Consider the following 18,225-nt stretch of genomic DNA (forward strand, 5'->3'; position numbering starts at 1 on the left):
CATAGCAAATATAAAATACATGTCTTTGCTACATACATTTACTAGAACTAGGCTGGTATTCAGTTTGTACTAGTCTGACTTTTACATACATCCAACAGTGAAACACGAGCCATGTAGGACAGCACAGTGGAACACACCCAGCCAAGCACAGAGCAGCTTTCAACTCTACTTCACCTGAGGACACTAAAGAACTTTCTGGCCATACCAGCGAGTAATGAACCCATTTCCTTTAGTATATGGTACTACATATACAGTAACCCCTTTACTATTCTGTCAGTGCATTAGATTTAGTTGGGGCAAAGGTAATATAATTGGGCCTTATAAACTAGGTGTAGGCCTGTTGGTTTTGTTTGTTTGGAGATTACATCCAAAACCATTGTTATGTCTGTGAGCTCTGACAGCAATGTTGTAGGGCTGTCACTTTTAATCAAAATACCGTTTGAACACAGAAAAAAAAAAAAAAAAATTTTGAACATCTGTTCAAAATAAAATTTCACAGTAAGCATAACAGGCTGTGCCTTGTACTCCAGTGGGCAGTGTTCCTACAGTGCCCTGTCAACTGAGAGGGCAGCATGGCATGCAATGGGTCAGGTTAACTAGGCTAATTGGTCTTCTCTTAGCTAACACAAATTGAGGAAAGAAGAGAGCCGTGCTAAAAGGATAATTATGATACAAAACCCTTTGATAAGTAACCTGAGGAAGAATGGGAAATGCGACTAAAGATAAGACTGATAGCTGAATTTGTAAAATGCTTATGGTAAAAAGGCAAAGTTGGCTGACTGGTCAGACTTCTGTCAGTTACAACAAAGATAAATGAGCTCTAGGAATGGTGACAAATCAAAATACTCGGAATTTCGGGAGCAATAGTTAAAACCTGTAAATTGCCTCTGGTTGCTGGTCTGGTCGTAAATAACGAGCCTCTTAGTTCAGAGGAATATAAACACAATGGAGCAGAGCTGCCTATTATGATTTTTGTAAACATATCCAGACCCACAAACTCTACATGCCCTGTCCTTCCCGAGAAGGGTTGGAAAGCCACACATGGACGTCACTGAGGTAATAAGTACTCACTCCTTCTTCACAAAGAGGAATAAAGGAAGAAAGGAAGAGGATGGCAGAAACAGAGTGAGAGAAGGGAAAGAGAGGGAGGAAGGGCAGTTGTGTTAGCGTGTGTGTGTGTGTGTGTGTGTGTGTGTGTGTGTGGGTGGCAAAGTGACAGGCGATGATTAGCCCAACCAGAGGAGGATATGTGGGATGGAGTGTGTGGGAGTAGTGGGGCTGGCGAGAGAGACTGTCTCTTTAGGCAGAGATATACACAAGTGGATTAAAAGAGCACTCATACTGTATAAACACATAGAAATGACAGGAGATTTATGCAGAGAAAATGCACACAACCATGTAAGTATAATAGGCATGAACACCCCGCACAGTGCATGTTGATTTGTCGATAATAAAAACAGCAATAGCGGACATTATTCCACAAGGTAATTTCATTCCCTACTTTAAGCGTGTGTGCGTGTGTGTGTGTGTGTGTGTGTGTGTGTGTGTGTGTGTGTGTGTGTGTGTAAGACAGGAAGGAAAAGGGAGGGAGGAAGAAAGAGATGAAGAGCAGCTGCAGACTCTTAGGTGTGTAGGTGGGACCATTTGCAGCCTGTCTCTTACTGAGGCTCTATGGAATTAACAGGCTTTAAAGGAGTGCAACAAATGCGCAAACTCATACACGCATATGAATGTGTGAGCATGCACAAACAAGGCAGATCTTTTTTGAATAATCAACCAACCAAATCAATAACTCTTCAACCAAATAACATTAACATGATGCCAACTGATCGGAGTGTGGGAAATCATGGCTCTAGTGTTTATGAGGTCACTCAGATACCTAACACGACGCTTTGAAGCTTGAGTTTACTGGGGGCAGACATTTAAAATCTGGACCACGGAGCCTGATAGAGTTAAAATGAGTCAGCAAGCATGTAACAATCATCACGTCTGAGACCAAAAATATACGTCTCTCCAAGCCATATTCCCTTTGTGTTATTTCTTTAAAATCTCCATCAATACACATTACAAGCAGGTGAAATTAGCTATTGAGACACAGCATTACTGTGTGAAAAATTAGGTCCCATATTATGCTCATTAAATATATCAGGGTAATATTTGGATTTCGAGTTTCTACTAAAACATGTTTACATGCTTTAATGTTAAAAAAACATTAAAGCAAAAAACACAACATTATCTTAACTTATCTTATCATTTTTGTCATACTGTCTGTCGGAATATACCTGTATTCACCCTCGGTTTGAAACACTCCGTTTTAGTCTCTTTAAGCCCCCCTTCCAGTCGGTTCTGATTCGTCAGCTTTTTTGGGTCTTCTGCATCTGTGCTCTCGGAGTCTCTGGACCGTCAATGCAGCCTAGGAATGACAGTAACAGCAATGTAGCTGCACTTTTTACCTATACATAGTATAGTTGGGACACACAACCGTACGGAAGTCCTGATGGCTTGTTTAAAGGCAGTTTCTGAATACGGGCTGTGTGCATTTCTCTGTGGAATGAGAGTTTGTGATACTTTTACAGTACTTATGTAGCACCTCAACCTGCTTTATCCTTAAAAGAGATGGAAATCCATTTTATTTACAATATGGGACCTTTAAAGAGAAATAATTAAAACCTTTTGCATGGCAACATCTCATAAGATAAGCACAATATTAATTACAAAAGGGAGATTTAAAAGCTTATTCCGGAATTAAATCAAGATTGATGTCATCAAGCAATATCTAATCTCACATTTATATTCTATGTGTTGTCAACGTTAGCACACAAGCTGTGGTTTGTTTGGCCAACCTCCTGTACTCCTTTCCTCCAATCTGTGGCTATTTCTGTCCTTTAACAGGAAACCCTGAGCTTTGGGACTCATACCTGCACACGGTTTGACAGGAGGTCATGGCACCGGCGCCGACCTCAGGGTGGGACTCCAAAAAGTCGAGAGCGGGTGGCTGGAAAATAAAACATCACCGATCGCTCCTTTGGGAACCACAGTGGCATGCTGGGGGGTGTAGGGGGGTAGCTGGTGCATTTTGCTGAAGACTGGCAATGAACAACAGGGGCTAATAGCTACAGAACAACCTCTCTTTTTCAACTTACAACTGCACAGAGCGATTCAGATGACCACAGACAAAAACAGACAGATGTGAAGAGACAGAGAGGAGGAGGAGTTATTTCAAGTACACACAGGAACATAAACACACATGTCAAAGTGTCTGACAGTAGGTATTCTTTAAAATAACTCAGTGCTGTTAAAGCCACAGTGTTGTGCGGTGCAAGGTGAGATTAGATCAGCCGTCAGTCAGATCATGTACATGTTGCTCTCTTTTCGTGACAAGTACAGCTGAGGATATCTGGCTTGGAAGAGCCTGCTACGGTGAGCGAGGCTCGGTTCAACACCAAGATACTGCTGTATCAATGGGAAAACCTCACAGAGATGGAGAGATAGAGGAAGAGAGAGGGCCGCTTACTGAATAAAACATCCTGAGAGCACTTTCATGTCAGTCCCTGTTGGCTGGGCTGGAGAAAACACAAACTAAATCTCAGCAACAGTGCAACAAAGGCCCAGACAAATCAACGCAGATCACGCAGTCGAAAGCACAATCAGTGCAAAGGGAATCTCTTCAAACAGGAGCTGATTTCCCACAGGCTAGTGACAGCAAATACGGACGCACTCAGAGACACAGATCACCTAGGAAACAACTCATGATGAGAGGACCAGGTGTTGGTTGCCAATCGACCTCTATGTTTGTAACCCCCCACACACACACACACACACACACACACACACACACAATTCAAACTCATATAAAAATGCTTTTCCAAAAACAATCTTCAGCTCGTCTATACCGTTGTAAATAAATGATGTTCAGCTACCAGCTCGCTGTGCTGACTGACGGTTCTGCATTCATAATGGTTACCTTTTTCTACCTCTGAGGACATTTCTTTGACAAAAGGAGGCCCATACATTGACAAAATGATCTCCTCAGGAAACAATCTAAATGATTCAGTAGAAATTAAAAAACACTTCCTGTAAAAACCCACATCTCTCTGAATGAAATTTAGCTTCCCAAGCCACTTTGTTTTTACACAGAAAGCTGATGTTAGATGACGAACGGTACGTGCGTGTGTAAGTGTAAGAAGAACTGATGCTGCTCTTGTAGGCCAGTGCGGCCAACAAAAAGAAAAAGAGAAAGTGGCAGAAGGAAACAGGTCAACGGTTGTATGTCAGTCACTTACCCAAATCTTTGGATCCTTGACTCTCACTGGCCAGTTCCCCCATTCTGACCAGAGCATCAAAGTAGCCTTTGGCAGCAAATGTCACACCTAGAAACAAAGAAAAATAACAAAAAGAAAGCAGGAAGTGTTATGTTACAGTGCAGTGTGTCTCTTCAAATTTAGAAAAGACAAACTGTAATACATCTTAGCTTTGTGTAAACAAAGTTGTCAGCAATCTGGCCAGTGACACTGTCCATTCTACCTCAGGTTTTCCTCTGATGCTTTTGAAGCAGTGAATAACAGCTTCTTGCCACTAGAAAATAAGAAACACTGATGATGCTAACTAATTACTCAACATCATCTCAGCATTCTTCACGCTTGATTGCAAAGAGGAAATTATTTTCTGACAGATAATCTGTGCTCGATGGGGAAGCCACACAGGCACAAAAAAAAAATTGTGTTTTCTGTTAGGTTTTGTTTAAGGCTTACGGTTATGAGAAGGAAAGTTGGTTTATGATCCCCACAAAGCGTATGCGAGCAAGTTTAATATTGAGAAGGTTTTTTTGGCACCAAGTCTATACCATCAAGCCCGAATTAATTAGCTCTGAATACCGTGCTCCGTTTTTTAACAGTTTGTCTATTGCTACGTCTATGGTAAGTACCACCAAGCAGTAAGTCAATCAGCTTTCCTATGCGTGTTTCACATAATGATGTCTGGTGTTAGGGCCTTTTTTCATTCCTGGTCTTCTTGATTGAAGACCAAACAGACCACAAACATTCAATATTTTTGCCAGCCAAAAGCTGTGAGAAAATATTGTTGTTCCACCAAGAAAATACAGCAGCAATGTTATGCTGTTAACCACATGATTAACCACCACTGGCCTTTTCCATCTTTCATTTATGTTTGTCAATCAATATGTCTGAACACCAGACAGCAGGGCGACACAGTGACGTGAGAGACCGTTGATTAGAGGATGGATGTATAATCTTGTGTACCGACTCACGCAAAAAGTTGGCTATTTCTACAGAAATAAAAGCATCTTTGCCAAGTTTTCATGTCGGTCTTGGACTATGGAGATGTGATTTATAGACATGCATCCTCTTCAACTCTGAAATCTCTACACTCCATCTATTACTCTGTCTTGAGATTCATAACCAGTCATGTCTATGGTACACATCATTGTATTTTCTAGGGCTGTGTATTGGCAAAAATTTGGCGATACGTATCACGATACATTGGTCACGATTCAATATATTGCAATATATTGTGATACTGTGCGTAAGGTGATATATTGGGATTTTTTTTAAGTATAATTTTAGAAAAACTAATAAAAAATAAAAATAAAAAAAAAGACATGATGTTCATAAAATTCAAAGAAGTTTACTTTAGGTAAACCATTCAGTACACAGAAAATCAAACTGCCAGTTTGGGATTGTGGTTCAAAGGTTCTTAGTGCGCAAATATTTATATGCTAAAGTAGGCCAAAGTTCAGCCATAGCTACGTTGTTAGCTTCTAGCAAAACATAAGGCACTGCTAGGCACTGTTAGGCAACGACACTAGTGGTGCGTCTCGGCATAGCCATCTAGCGGTAGGGGGTTTGAACACAACATAAACCACTGTCTTACATGAATATTTTTGAACATTTAAAAAAAAAAGTATAAAAAATAAATAAATTGATTTTGCCTTTTTGAAAAATCAATACAATATTGCAAAAGAAAATATCGCGATACTCAAGTGTATTGATTTTTTTCTTACAACCTTAGTATTTTCTATGAAAGTGTTGGGTGGTCTACTCTCCAAGAGAGATGCGATACTCACTGGTATCTCTTTATCTATAAGGCTTTTGTTGGAAAACTACCATACTACCTCACAGAACATCTCTGTCACTCAGAGAGACATTTTCAGACTTGCTCTTTTGACTGGCTTTTGCTTCATGTTCCACGAGTTCGGTCTGAACTTGGAAAAACTGCATTTAACTTTAGTGCACCTGACTCCTGGAACAAATTACAACACTTCCTTAAAATAAACTCACTTGTGCTTTTTGGAAAATTTTGAAATCTGGATTTAAACCTGCAAACTTCTATGTGTAATTGCTTTACATAATTCTACTTTCTTTTGCATCCTTATATTGTGTGAAAGGAGTATTTCCCTCTAGTACTCTAAAGAGTATTGCTTAAATAATCAGTTTTTACACTAAGGGTCACTAGAACAAGCTGTCACACATGTATGCACAGATTAGGTTAATCCTAATCAGCAGCCATATCTCCTCTTCTTTCTTGCTGACTAAATAAAGATCAATAGTACTTCTGGTCGCTCAGATCTATATCCACCTTCGTCCCTACCATTTCAACTGCTGCTGTGCTGGCCAACAAAAAGGTCACATTAGGGCAGAGTACGCTTGCAGTGATTTCTGCTCGACTGCCATACAGCCTGCCAATCGGCCCATCTCCAGTGAATAATGGCTGCTGCTTTTAGAGGTGAATTCAACAGCGGTCCAGGTGACAGATGGGCCCTGTGCCTGCAGACAGCTGCCAGGTGAGAGACACATTTACAACAATAGCCTGGCAGGGGCTGCCTAATTCAGGCAGACAGATGCAGCCCTGCGATAGAGGAAGTCTCCCAGGCTGGAAACCTCACAGCTCTGCTCTGAGGCTGAGGGACATATGCTAATGCTAATCCAAATTAAAGCTGAGTCAACGGCAGAAGACGGTGTGTGTTTCCTCCTTCCTCTCTCTTGCTGGGGAAACACCTGAGAACTGAGCCTCCAGAGCATCACAACTGATTTCTCTTCATTATGCCAAACAGACCCCCTGCTTGCCTTGATGTGGAAAGTGTGTGTGGATGTGGATATGTGTGTGTGTGTGTGTGTGTGTGTGTGTGTGTGTGTGTGTGTGTGTGTGTGTGTGTGTGCGTGCGTAGCTGAAGGATGGCTGAGTAGATAAGCTGGATCTATACGGATACTTTACTTGTGTCTAATGAAATGTGTGGCGAGGGGCTCACAGAGACAGACGGAGAGGATTACAGGATCTCTGATTGCAAGGCAGACAAACACTTGGTAGGGGAGAGGTTCATCTCAGAGCTACAGATACATCACTTATACTTCACTCTAGAGAAGAGGAGGAAGAACCACACATCCTTTAATCAGGACAACAATTTCCTGTACCTACATCGTCCTCATCATGCTGAGGAGTCACTCAGTTGTACGCATCTGTTGCTTTTACACTTACCAAACGCTGTGAGATTTAGCGACTCACTGCTATGTTGGAAAACCTGGAACGTGTCCATATCCAGTTCTAGCAGGCCTACCCATGGAGCCCTTTTGGCATTTCTGGTGTTGAAAAATTTCAGTGATAGCACCATATGGGTGGAACCGATTCCTCCCATCCCCTGCCCCCGTAAATCAGAGCCTCTTAGTTCCTTGGGTCGAGCCAATCCTGCAAAGTGCGTCTTTAATGGCTCAGCAAGTCCCTACCAGTCTGTCTCCTACCTACACCAAGGCCAGAATTAGTTATTGTGCGTGTCAGGGGAAAGGAGCAAAGGCTTCGGGATGAACATACAGTACACCCATATGTTTTCCTTTGTGAATTTGACTGCTGACCGAGAGCTATCCTCACTTCTGCATCAAATTAGAGGCCTTTTGTGTTTATCTGAATACACGTCCACTCTAGTATACAAGCCGTGTCAGAGGCTGTGCAATGCATGATAAGGCCTGCCCATTTGACATATTGAAATATTGTCTATTTTAGCAAGACAAAAAGAAAGAAAAGGTAGACATATGCCTTGGCAGTGTGCCTAAACCTGCAGCAAACAGGGAGCATGGAGAAAATAAACGAGAAAAAAAAAGGACTTACTGGCAAGGGCCTTCTCATAGTTCTTCCCCATGGCAACAAAGTTCCGTAAGCAGGGGTTGAACTGCTCCATGATGGTCTGAAAGAGAAAACAAGAGATAAATGGGAGGTGGAGGTTTCCCTTATCAGGAGAGCGGGTTCAAGGGCAGGGAAGGAAGACCTACTCCGGGCTCGCTTTATTCATTCTCTCTCGCACTTTCTGCCTCTTTCTCTCTCTGAAATACACAAACCTTCAGCTGCACACAATCTCGCACAGAGCAAATCAGCCATTGACAGTATCTTTGGACACATAAAGTGGTTGTCTTGAATGTTAATGAGGGCAGGTATGGATGAAGGCTTCCTCCACCCACATCCTGCCCTCTTATGGTGAGAAATAGTCCAGGTGGGCCGAGGCGGGAGAGGCTGGGGTTGATGGTGGGAGAGGAGTATGAGAGATACTCGTGGACTAAGAAGTGTTTAAATTTGCATTGAAAAGGGATGCATGTAGTCCCATTAGATCATCAGATGATGGACAAAAAGGCTCATTATGGCTGCCACGGAACAGAGCATTGTAGATTATCCAGATCAATATTATATATGATGCTGCTGGCCATAATTCTTCAGCATCTAGACTTAGAATCCCTGCTATAACATTAAATATCTTTATATAATGCAAGTATTTTATAATGAGAAATAATCTAATTTTAACAACAAAACGGAGAAGATTTTTTTGTCATGGCAGCAGCAATATGCTGCGTTGCTGTACATATACAGTATCATAGTACACTGCGGGCAGAGTCTGTGTGAATGCAGAGAAAGCATGATGCCTGACATCTCCCACCATCATTGTTTCCTCTGCCTCTCCTCCTTCCTCCAGAGCTCCTCCAGGGCTTCCTCCAATTAGCCGGTCCCCAGTCAGCTAGTCAGGAACAGCCAGGGGACAGAGAGAGACAACCACAACACTGCTGCAGCAGCAGTCCCTACACAAGCCATCAATACTGCAGGAGAGCACTTAATCTACTTCTCGCCTGGATCTACAATGTGGCAAAATAATATGGCAAGGTGCCACGAGTGTCAACCTGAAACAACCCCGGCAGCTCATCCTGAAAATCATATGCCTCTTATCTTCAGTCAGACCTCAGCATTTTTGCTTTTGCCTTCAACTTTCTGTCTGTTTTGTTTTTAATGAGAGCCAAAATTTGGATAGGACGGTAGGCTATATGTGTGTGTGTGTGTGTGTGTGTGTGTGTGTGTGTGTGTGTGTCGAAGTTCAAGTGGCTTGAGTGCAGCGCAACACACCTACAGTAAAGCCTGTGAGTCAGACATAAGCCACACATACTTTCATTACCAACAGTAACTATTTTACTACGCCTCTTTGTGAATGCGCTTGCATCTAAAGCCAGTGCAGCAAAATTGGACTGGATTACAAAAATAGAGATAGTCATCACCAAATCCAGCTGTAAAAGATGTAGCCTGACCTTGAACTGTATATAGGTTTTAATTAAATGTGTTCACTTGTGCTGATCAAGGTCTGTTAACACAAGGATGATATACCTATTAATCAGTCCCTCCAGAAAAACGCGATTATGCGATCACATAATTCAATGCATAATCAGCCAAAGTCCGCATATTTATGCGGGGCGCATTTTTTCAAATATGCCGCACTTTCGCCGCAAAAATTGCAGATTTCCGTGCAAAATATGCGGGGCTTCCATGATTTCATAATCCCCACAATTTCGTTGCAAAAAAAGTCACATATCTTAGCAGAAAGTTGAAAAATTTTGCATTTACTTCACACAAGAGCAGCCATTTTCCCCTGTTGCCATGGGAACGTTATGAAGGGACATAATTATGCGACGTGAACTTCATCGAAAAGCAGGGTATTGGAGGTTGAATTTGACATGTACTTTGAGTCTCTTAAATTGGTATCCAATAAGAAATCTTAATATCTGATATTATCTGAAATTTCTTTGTTTAAGTGCTCCTGCTGTCTATATTATTAACGATTTTTGAAAGTCTGTCTCTTTTGTATGTTTTATTTCCCTTGGTTTAGACTATTACTTTTATTTTTACTTTCATATTATTTGTATATATTTTTGTATGTTATTTGTTTAGGTATTGCGATGACTGAATATCTGTAAACTATTTTTTGAAATAAATTAAAAAAAAAAAAAAAAGGGTGTTGGGGGAATCACTTTTTTTTCTCTTTTTGATCAAACCGCAGTTTTTGCAAGTTCCTGCAATTTCATCAGATAAAATTGCATCAATATCCCGCATATTCCATCGCATTTTTTCAGAAAACATGCCGCATAATCAAGGATTTTTGCCCGCAACAATCACAAAAAAACTCCGCATTTTTCAGCAATAACAATTCTTTTTAGTATTTATTCATATCCTGATTATTTTCTCGATTAAATTGATTAATTGTTTTGTCTATAAAGTCTTAGATATTCAGTTTAGTATTCTATATAAAACAAAAACGCATTCAATATTTACATTTGTGAAGCTGAAACTAGCACGTTTAGACACAACACGATTAATCAATTATCAAAATTGTTGCCGATTAATTTTGATCAACTATTGTAGCAGCTCTAATAGTTTCCATAGTTTGCTGCATTTCGGAAGCAAACTAACCTGTGAAAACTGTGTATAAAATATGTTATCACCGCCTTAAATTCTCTTAGTTGTGGCAAAAAATGTAAACGAGAAACAAGAGTATGCAAAAAGAGGCTGAACGCATATTAATGCTGCGGAGACTCTTTTCGTATTTTTACAGACGGCACCGTATCAGTAGGGATCAACAGATATGGATTTTTTTAGTGTCGATACAGATTTTTTTCCATCAGCCTTAACGGATGACCAATACGGGCTGCCGATTTTCTTGAGCCGATATTTGGAGCCAATACTGCTTTTGCTCCCTCAATTTACATCATAAAAATGTAAACTCTGCCACACTGGATTTGTTTTCGGAATCTGCTCTGCCATTTCTTTAAAAATAATAAACAAAAACACAGATCAGTGTCACTTCTGCAATCATCTTACATTCATATCACCCAAATGATGTGTGCAATGTGCATCATATGGATGGGTGCACTGCATATGGTTAACTGTGCAAGGTTAAGAGTCTTCCATCAACATCTACAACACAGCCTTGATAATGCATTGCTTGCTGACATATTATAAGATATATAATCAGGTCATCACAAAATGTCCTTTGTCAACACATTTAAATAATTTAAGAAAACAAACCTGAAAAGTAGCCATTGAAATAAAGTGCTTGATTTGTAATTTAAGACTGCCATGGTGCTGGAAGTCTGCCAGGCTCCAAATATTGGCCCAATAGTATATCGGCCGGCCGATAAAAATCGGTCTATCGCTACTTATCAGCTTATTGTTTTACTTAAATTTATTCCAAAGCTACCATGAAGAGACGGCAGAATGAGCATTACACACTACTCTCATAGCAATGTGTTTAAATCAGCTCTCTTTATTTACCATCTGGCTCTGTTAGTCTAATATACTAGAAGAATAGGAGCATAATTGGGGAGAATCCCATCTTCAAACACACAGCGCTCTTATAAAACGGTTGTATCCCTGCTCTCTCTGCCTCTGGGAAAATCCCTCAGGACCTTGCTAAGGAAATGTTTATACGTAAATGTTTCTTTGATCTGCCTCATTCTGATCTATAGTGCATGCAGTTACATGAATGTGTGCAAATCACACACACTAATGCATCAGCGTACTCGTGCACACACCTACATTAATACAAGGCTTTATAATAAAGAGTGGTGGTGTTTCAAACTGGTGGGAGGATTACATAAAGCAAAGCCCTGTGCAGCATCATTACGGCACACTCTCCCACTGAGGAGGCCAAAGGTAGCAGACTCAGGCCTGGCCGCCATTCTTACACATTACACACACACACACAACACACAACACACAACACACAACACACAACACACAACACACAACACACACACACACACACACACACACACACACACATTACAGACATCACACACACAAATTAGATTATTAGCAATGGATATTACTTTTATATAAGAGAAGAAAAAAAAATTGCAGCGACATGCAGCTAAGGGGAAGTGAAAAAGAAAAAAAAGTGAGGTAGTTTCTTTCTTCATCTCTTCCCATTGCTAAATTTGTCATCCCAGTTCTCTTGTACTACATTGTTACCCTACATGTGGCAGCTAATTGGGAAATGGGGCCAGTATGCACTTTAAGTTGTGCGACATGAAGAGAGGGAGGGGGAGAGAGAGAGAGGGGGAGAGAGAGAGAGAGAGAGAGAGAGAGAGAGAGAGAGAGAGAGAGAGAGAGAGAGACATGAAGAGAGAGGAAGAGAGAGAGATAAAGCAAAAAGTGATTGAGTAGAAAATTGTGAGGATGGAATATCAAATCAGTTTGACACCAATTTGTGCTGCATGAAGAGACAGGAAGTATATGGAGAACTCAGGAGCATAAAGGCTGCAGATAAAAGAAAAAAGCAGGATTAAAATGAAGTTCTGCTTTCTCAGCATGGAAGTAGCAAACAAGGTCAGTGCGTATAAAATAGCTTGTGGATTCAACTATTGGGATATCGCTCTCTGCTCATTCTGTTCTGTAACACAAACGCAGTAATGACATGAAAAGGGTAATTTTAAAGTTACACCAGCTGATTAGAACCAGGGGGAAATCACACACAATCAGAAGCCAGGATGCCATCATCATCATCTGTTCCTTCACGCCTTCCCCACGCTCCTTCCTCCTCATCCCCTCTTCTACACGCCAACCAGCCGTGGGCCTGATAATGCCCAGGATCAGATGACGACTGTAGCCACCAATTACTGTATTTGTGAGAACTGTAGGGGCACGTCATGTAGTGACAGGCTGCAAAGGCAGCCAAGCCTAATGATGCAATCACGGAGGAATGTAAAGAAAGAATAATGTGCGGATGGACTCATGACAACCATAGAGTTAGTCTGTTCTTTCCTAATAAGGAGCAGTGAGGGTTTATGGTGGGTATCAATCAGCTGGATGACAGCTGAGACCTTAAGCATAAACTAATTACTGTGCCAAGAGAAAATAGCCAGGTTGCTGTAAAATCTCCTGTCTGGTTGACGCAACTGGAACAAGGACAGAGCAAGAAGAGACAGGTCAGGATCTGGGTGCCTCGCCACCTCCGCTAAGTCGTTTCCTGGGGGAAACCCCGTGTTGCCAATAAAGTAGGCTTGGACATAATGTCTAAAAGAGAAAACTGCTTATTGTGCCTTATCATGTTTTGATATCATTATGTGAAGCTAATGGATAAAGCTAGTATCATTACTTGTGTAATGTTTAGTGAAATAACCACAGCAAGCCAGGGTAAAAGCTAGGTAAACCACTTTTCTAATTTTTTTTGTCCATTTCACATGCAAAAATGCAAACGTGCACAAAAAAAATTAACTACAATTAAATACAGTTAACATCCATGGCACTTAGGTTTGCTTCGGGGGAAGCTGTGGGTATGCATGTTATTGCAAATATATTGCCCTGCTTCTCCGGCACTGTGTAGGTCAGTCAATTTCAAAATTCTTGGCAAAAAATATGCCTCAGACAGATCCCTTAGACTGGCTAGTGTACTCCATACAAATAATCTGTGGTTGGGGTCTTAACCCACATCTCAAACATACTTTGGTTGACGTCATTGTATTTAGATCAGCCGGTCAAAAAATGCATCCTGCTGCCTTTAGGTGCGTGCTGGAAATATAATTATAAAATGTATATGTGTAACAATATTAGCAATGAAAACTACATAACAGGGACAGTTAGTTTTCTGTGATTTGTATCTAAATGTGGCATTAAAAAGGTAAGAGAGCATAGAAAAGCTCTCAGCAACTGCTTGTAGAAGTTATTCATTATATATTGAACTATTAATTAAATGTATCACTGCATATATAGTGTGCGATAAACTTGGTATGTTTTTTAAACTTTTAGGTTTACCTAAAAATCTGATGTGATCATCAGATGTGGAGAATGTGAGGGTATTTTGTCCAGAGCCAGTCTGGATCAAACTTCACAGCTGTTTATTTTTGTCATCCTCACGAGCAAGTTCATTTGGTACCAAAGCTGGTCATAGCTCATCATGAATTGTTCACATTTTTTAACTATTCCTCCTGAATGAGAATGTCAGACTTGTATGCAGTATTGGAAAGACAAGAGCCACTTGTAAAGAGGTTGCATTCCACACAAATCATATTACAATTTGCCAGAAGAATGCCAATTTAATTTAAAGTTCATGCTAAAACATGAACTCAAAGTCAATGTTTGGACATTTCCTCATAAGGCATCGTGGCAAACTTCTGTTGAACCTTAGATTTATAGATCAACAACAGTTCCCTGCAATACAGTGGCATTTTCGTGAGTTATCGAGGGGACCACACAGCAGGGGATGTGGAGTACAACAAGTCTAATAATCACTGCAGAACTAACTGTACTAGTAAAGGGAACACTGCTAACTTCTTACAGCATTACAGTTAAAAGACTGGTACACACATCCATACAGAAAAACACACATTGTCACATGTTAATTTCAGATTCACTTTGACTAGATGCCAAGAAGAAGTTTGCCCTTCTTGCATACCTAAAGGCTTACTAATACTGCAGTAGGCACAGCATGTGCTTTCAGTAGAAGCCAGGGCAAACATCACATCCAAGAATACCACGTGAATGTGTGTGTCCTTTCCGAATTGTACTAAGAGCAAACCTCTCAACATTGTGAGCAGAGAGAACTTTGAGAACATCTCTCATGTTCTTTTGTTATAGAAGTGCACAACAGCAGTCATGTCCATCACAGATGGGGATCCAAAGACGTTCTTCTAAATCCTGTAAGTGTCAGGCAATTCTTTATTGATGCAGAAAACACTGACAGGTTCAGCACTTGCTTTTATGTTATCAATAATAATGTTGCTTAGGCTCACGCAAACACCAAATAAAATGGGTAATGCTTACATGTCAGATTGATAGGACCTTCAGGTTTGTTTAAATTTAGCAGTGTATTTGAAAACAACGGCCAATGGTATTTTCCTAGTTTTCTGTTGGGATTTGGGAGAGGGGCGGGGGGATTTTTCTGAGTGTCAGAGAATGTGAGATGAGAGAAAATGAGAAGCTGGCCTCCTGTGAGCTCTTTGCCCACCTCAAGCACGCAATTATTTAGTTATTAGTTATTACAGCTAACTTAAATTAGTGGCAGAGATTCACTTATGGAAACACATGATCCAGCAGAATCTTGAAGAGAACCAAGACCAGTATATAAGCACTCCACTCAGTTTAAGTGTATATCTTTTTTATTTGTATTTTATTTATTTGATATGAATTTCTTTGTATATGTATAAAAAGGAAATGTGCAATGGACTCACAAGTGTTAACGATTGTCTGGAAGAGGATGAAAGAACATTGCAATAAAGTATTTTTTTTTAAAGTGTATATCTTTGCATCAAGTAATTGTGTTCTTTTTCACCTTCTGTAATTATGTTTTTGCAAATGTGAACATAAATGTAACAGTAGGAGATTACGTTTATCCAATTATGGTTCAACGTGACTCATGTCACTAACCAAGGAAACGCAACTGTTGGATGCATGCAAAAGGATGCATCTCTCTAACCATACATCTTGAATCAGAGCTTTCTAACATTTGTCCTCCAACAGGTCCCAGGCTCTTTCCTATCTCTGCCACGCAAACACGCCATGCTATCGGGACTACCTGGCATGTGAAAGCTACAAAGTACAGTAGAGGACAAAAAGCACATGCTTATTATTTGTAATACTTGTTTCATTAACTTGCTGTGCAGAAGGCAAATATCAGCTTATCAAGTGTACTGTACTGTATCTGTACATTTTCTCAAAAGGAGACTATACATAAAATAAACTACGCATGACACGTCATGTGGAAGTGAAATGCTTAGTCGCGTTGCCGCCCACCTTGGAAAGAAAAAAAAAAAAAAGTATTCCTCACACTTTGGTAAATGTTAGTTTACCGACAGGTACATTATAAAGAGCCTTTTTCCAAGGATTTGGCACAATTTTGTCAGTTTCAAATCAGACATGAGGCTTCATGACCCCAGAGTCGTCTACAAGAAGTCTCAGGTGGCGGAGGAAAAACCAAGTCACCTCTCATACAGGTTATTTGTCCTGGCTCCACCTTCAAACTGCAGTGTCTCCTGCTGCCTTTTCACAACAAATCATTTGCTCGCCAGAGACCAACTATTTACTGCTTGTTTGCTTTGTCATCTGCAGTCAGTGTGACCCCCACACCTCATTTACATTTTTTGCCGCAACTAATAGAATTTAAGGCGGTGATAACATATTCTATACACAATTTTCACAGGTTAGTGTGCTTCCAAAATGCAGCAAACTATGGAAACTATTAGAGCTGCAACAATTGTTGATCAATAGTTAAAATTAAATCGGGAGCCATTTTGACAATTGATTAATCGTGTTTTCAGGCAAAAATGCTAAACATTTGCTGGTTTCAGCTTCACAAATGTGAATATTTAACGTTTTTTTTGTGGTGTATATAATACTAAACTGAATATCTAAGACTGAGAAAATAATCGGGATATGAATAAATTGTAAAAAGAATCGTTATTGCTGCCCTAGAAACAATCCGTACTAATATGTATATCATCCTTGTGTTAACAGACCTTGATCAGCACAAGTGAACACATTTAATTAAAACCTATATACATAGGTCAGGCTACATCTTTTACAGCTGGATTTGGTGATGACTATCCCTATTTTTGTAATCTAGTCCAATTTTGCTGCACTGGCTTTAGATGCAAGCGCATTCACAGAGAGGCGTAGTAAAATAGTTACTGTTGGTAATGAAAGTATCTGTGGTTCATGTCTGACTCACAGGCTTTACTGTAGGTGTGTTGTGCTGCACTCAAGCCACTTGAACTTTGACTCCTGACAGGACACACAAACACACACGCACGCACTTCAGTTACCACAGCAACCAAGACCCAGACTTATTTGCTAGCTTTAGTTCTTTGACCAGCAACACACCTATTCATTTTGGAGGAGGTTGTATTACTCTGAAATCCCTCAAAATGTTCTAATCAATTGGGAAAGACTAAAAAGCAGGAAGGTAATAAACCACAGATATTGTTGTTTGTCTAGATGACCATCAAATGAAAGAAAACAACACATTGTGCAATGACGAACTTTTTTCAGTATGGGTTAGTACACTGGTTAGATGAAGAGGAAATCAGCAAATTCACATTTTGCATGTCAGCTTTTAGGGAGGGTGTTTATGCAATAAAAGATGTATTGTGTGAGGGTTCCCCTGCTGACCTCCTCCTTGCAATATTCTGATTTGAACACAGCCCAACATAAAGTCACCTAGTGCTTAACAAACTCAAAACACATTTATATATCCTACAAGTGTCCCACAGTGCACATCTTTTTGAATGGGACATGGAGGTGGCACTATTTTTTCACCATCTGTCTTTTATTTCATGCTGATGCATCTCAGAGAGCTTGCCACAAAAATGTACATCCTGCTATATTGTCAATTAATAGAGACTTTGTACAGGGGACAGGCCAATAGGAGGTGTAAATGCATTTGAATAAATAAACTGAAAGTACAGTTAAATACCATAACAGTGACTGTGTCTGTTGCATTAGTCACTTTACATCCCAATGGCAAAGTTTCACTGCGTTTAAATGTCCCCACTAAAAAGGAACATTTAAACCATGTGGGTATGCAAGCCAAATTCCCTACTCTCTGTACAATAGTGTGACTGGTCTGAGTCTCAGAAAAACACAGTGGTTGCCTAGCTTAGCCTAGTGGGTGTAACACTAGCCACAGGCATGTTAACTGTAGCCCATGACCCATAAATGTAAGGCCATTGTCCACTGCCACAGTACTAACTGAAAGTCTTTGCTTCGGTGTGTCTCTTTCAGTCCGTGTAATTACAGCTTCACCCTCCACAGTAATTAGGGACTAGTTCAACAAGGATGTGGAACGTCTCCATCTATTTTTCCTTTTCTCTTCCACCCCCACAATAAAGCATTTTAAGGCTTTCTATAAAGCAAAGACATTTCCTATGTAGGTTTTTGTAACAGATAAGTAATATTACGATAGCCATGTCAACAAGG

General features: G+C 40.3%; 1 protein-coding gene across 4 annotated transcripts in view; it reads right to left on the minus strand.

Annotated features, from left to right (window-relative positions):
* baiap2a (BAR/IMD domain containing adaptor protein 2a) overlaps window positions 1–18,225 on the minus strand; it is a 57,140-nt gene that overhangs the window by 31,255 nt on the left and 7,660 nt on the right. For all 4 annotated transcript variants that reach the window (XM_028600267.1, XM_028600270.1, XM_028600268.1 and 1 more), the window contains exons 2-3: window positions 8,116–8,191; window positions 4,284–4,370 (exon numbers count right to left, since the gene is read on the minus strand). In XM_028600267.1, coding sequence (XP_028456068.1) covers window positions 4,284–4,370; window positions 8,116–8,191 — 163 coding nt within the window. The remainder of the gene's footprint in view (window positions 1–4,283; window positions 4,371–8,115; window positions 8,192–18,225) is intronic.

Source organism: Perca flavescens, chromosome 15 (genome assembly GCF_004354835.1).
Source record: "Perca flavescens isolate YP-PL-M2 chromosome 15, PFLA_1.0, whole genome shotgun sequence".
In the NCBI taxonomy this organism is placed as follows: Eukaryota; Metazoa; Chordata; class Actinopteri; order Perciformes; family Percidae; genus Perca; species Perca flavescens.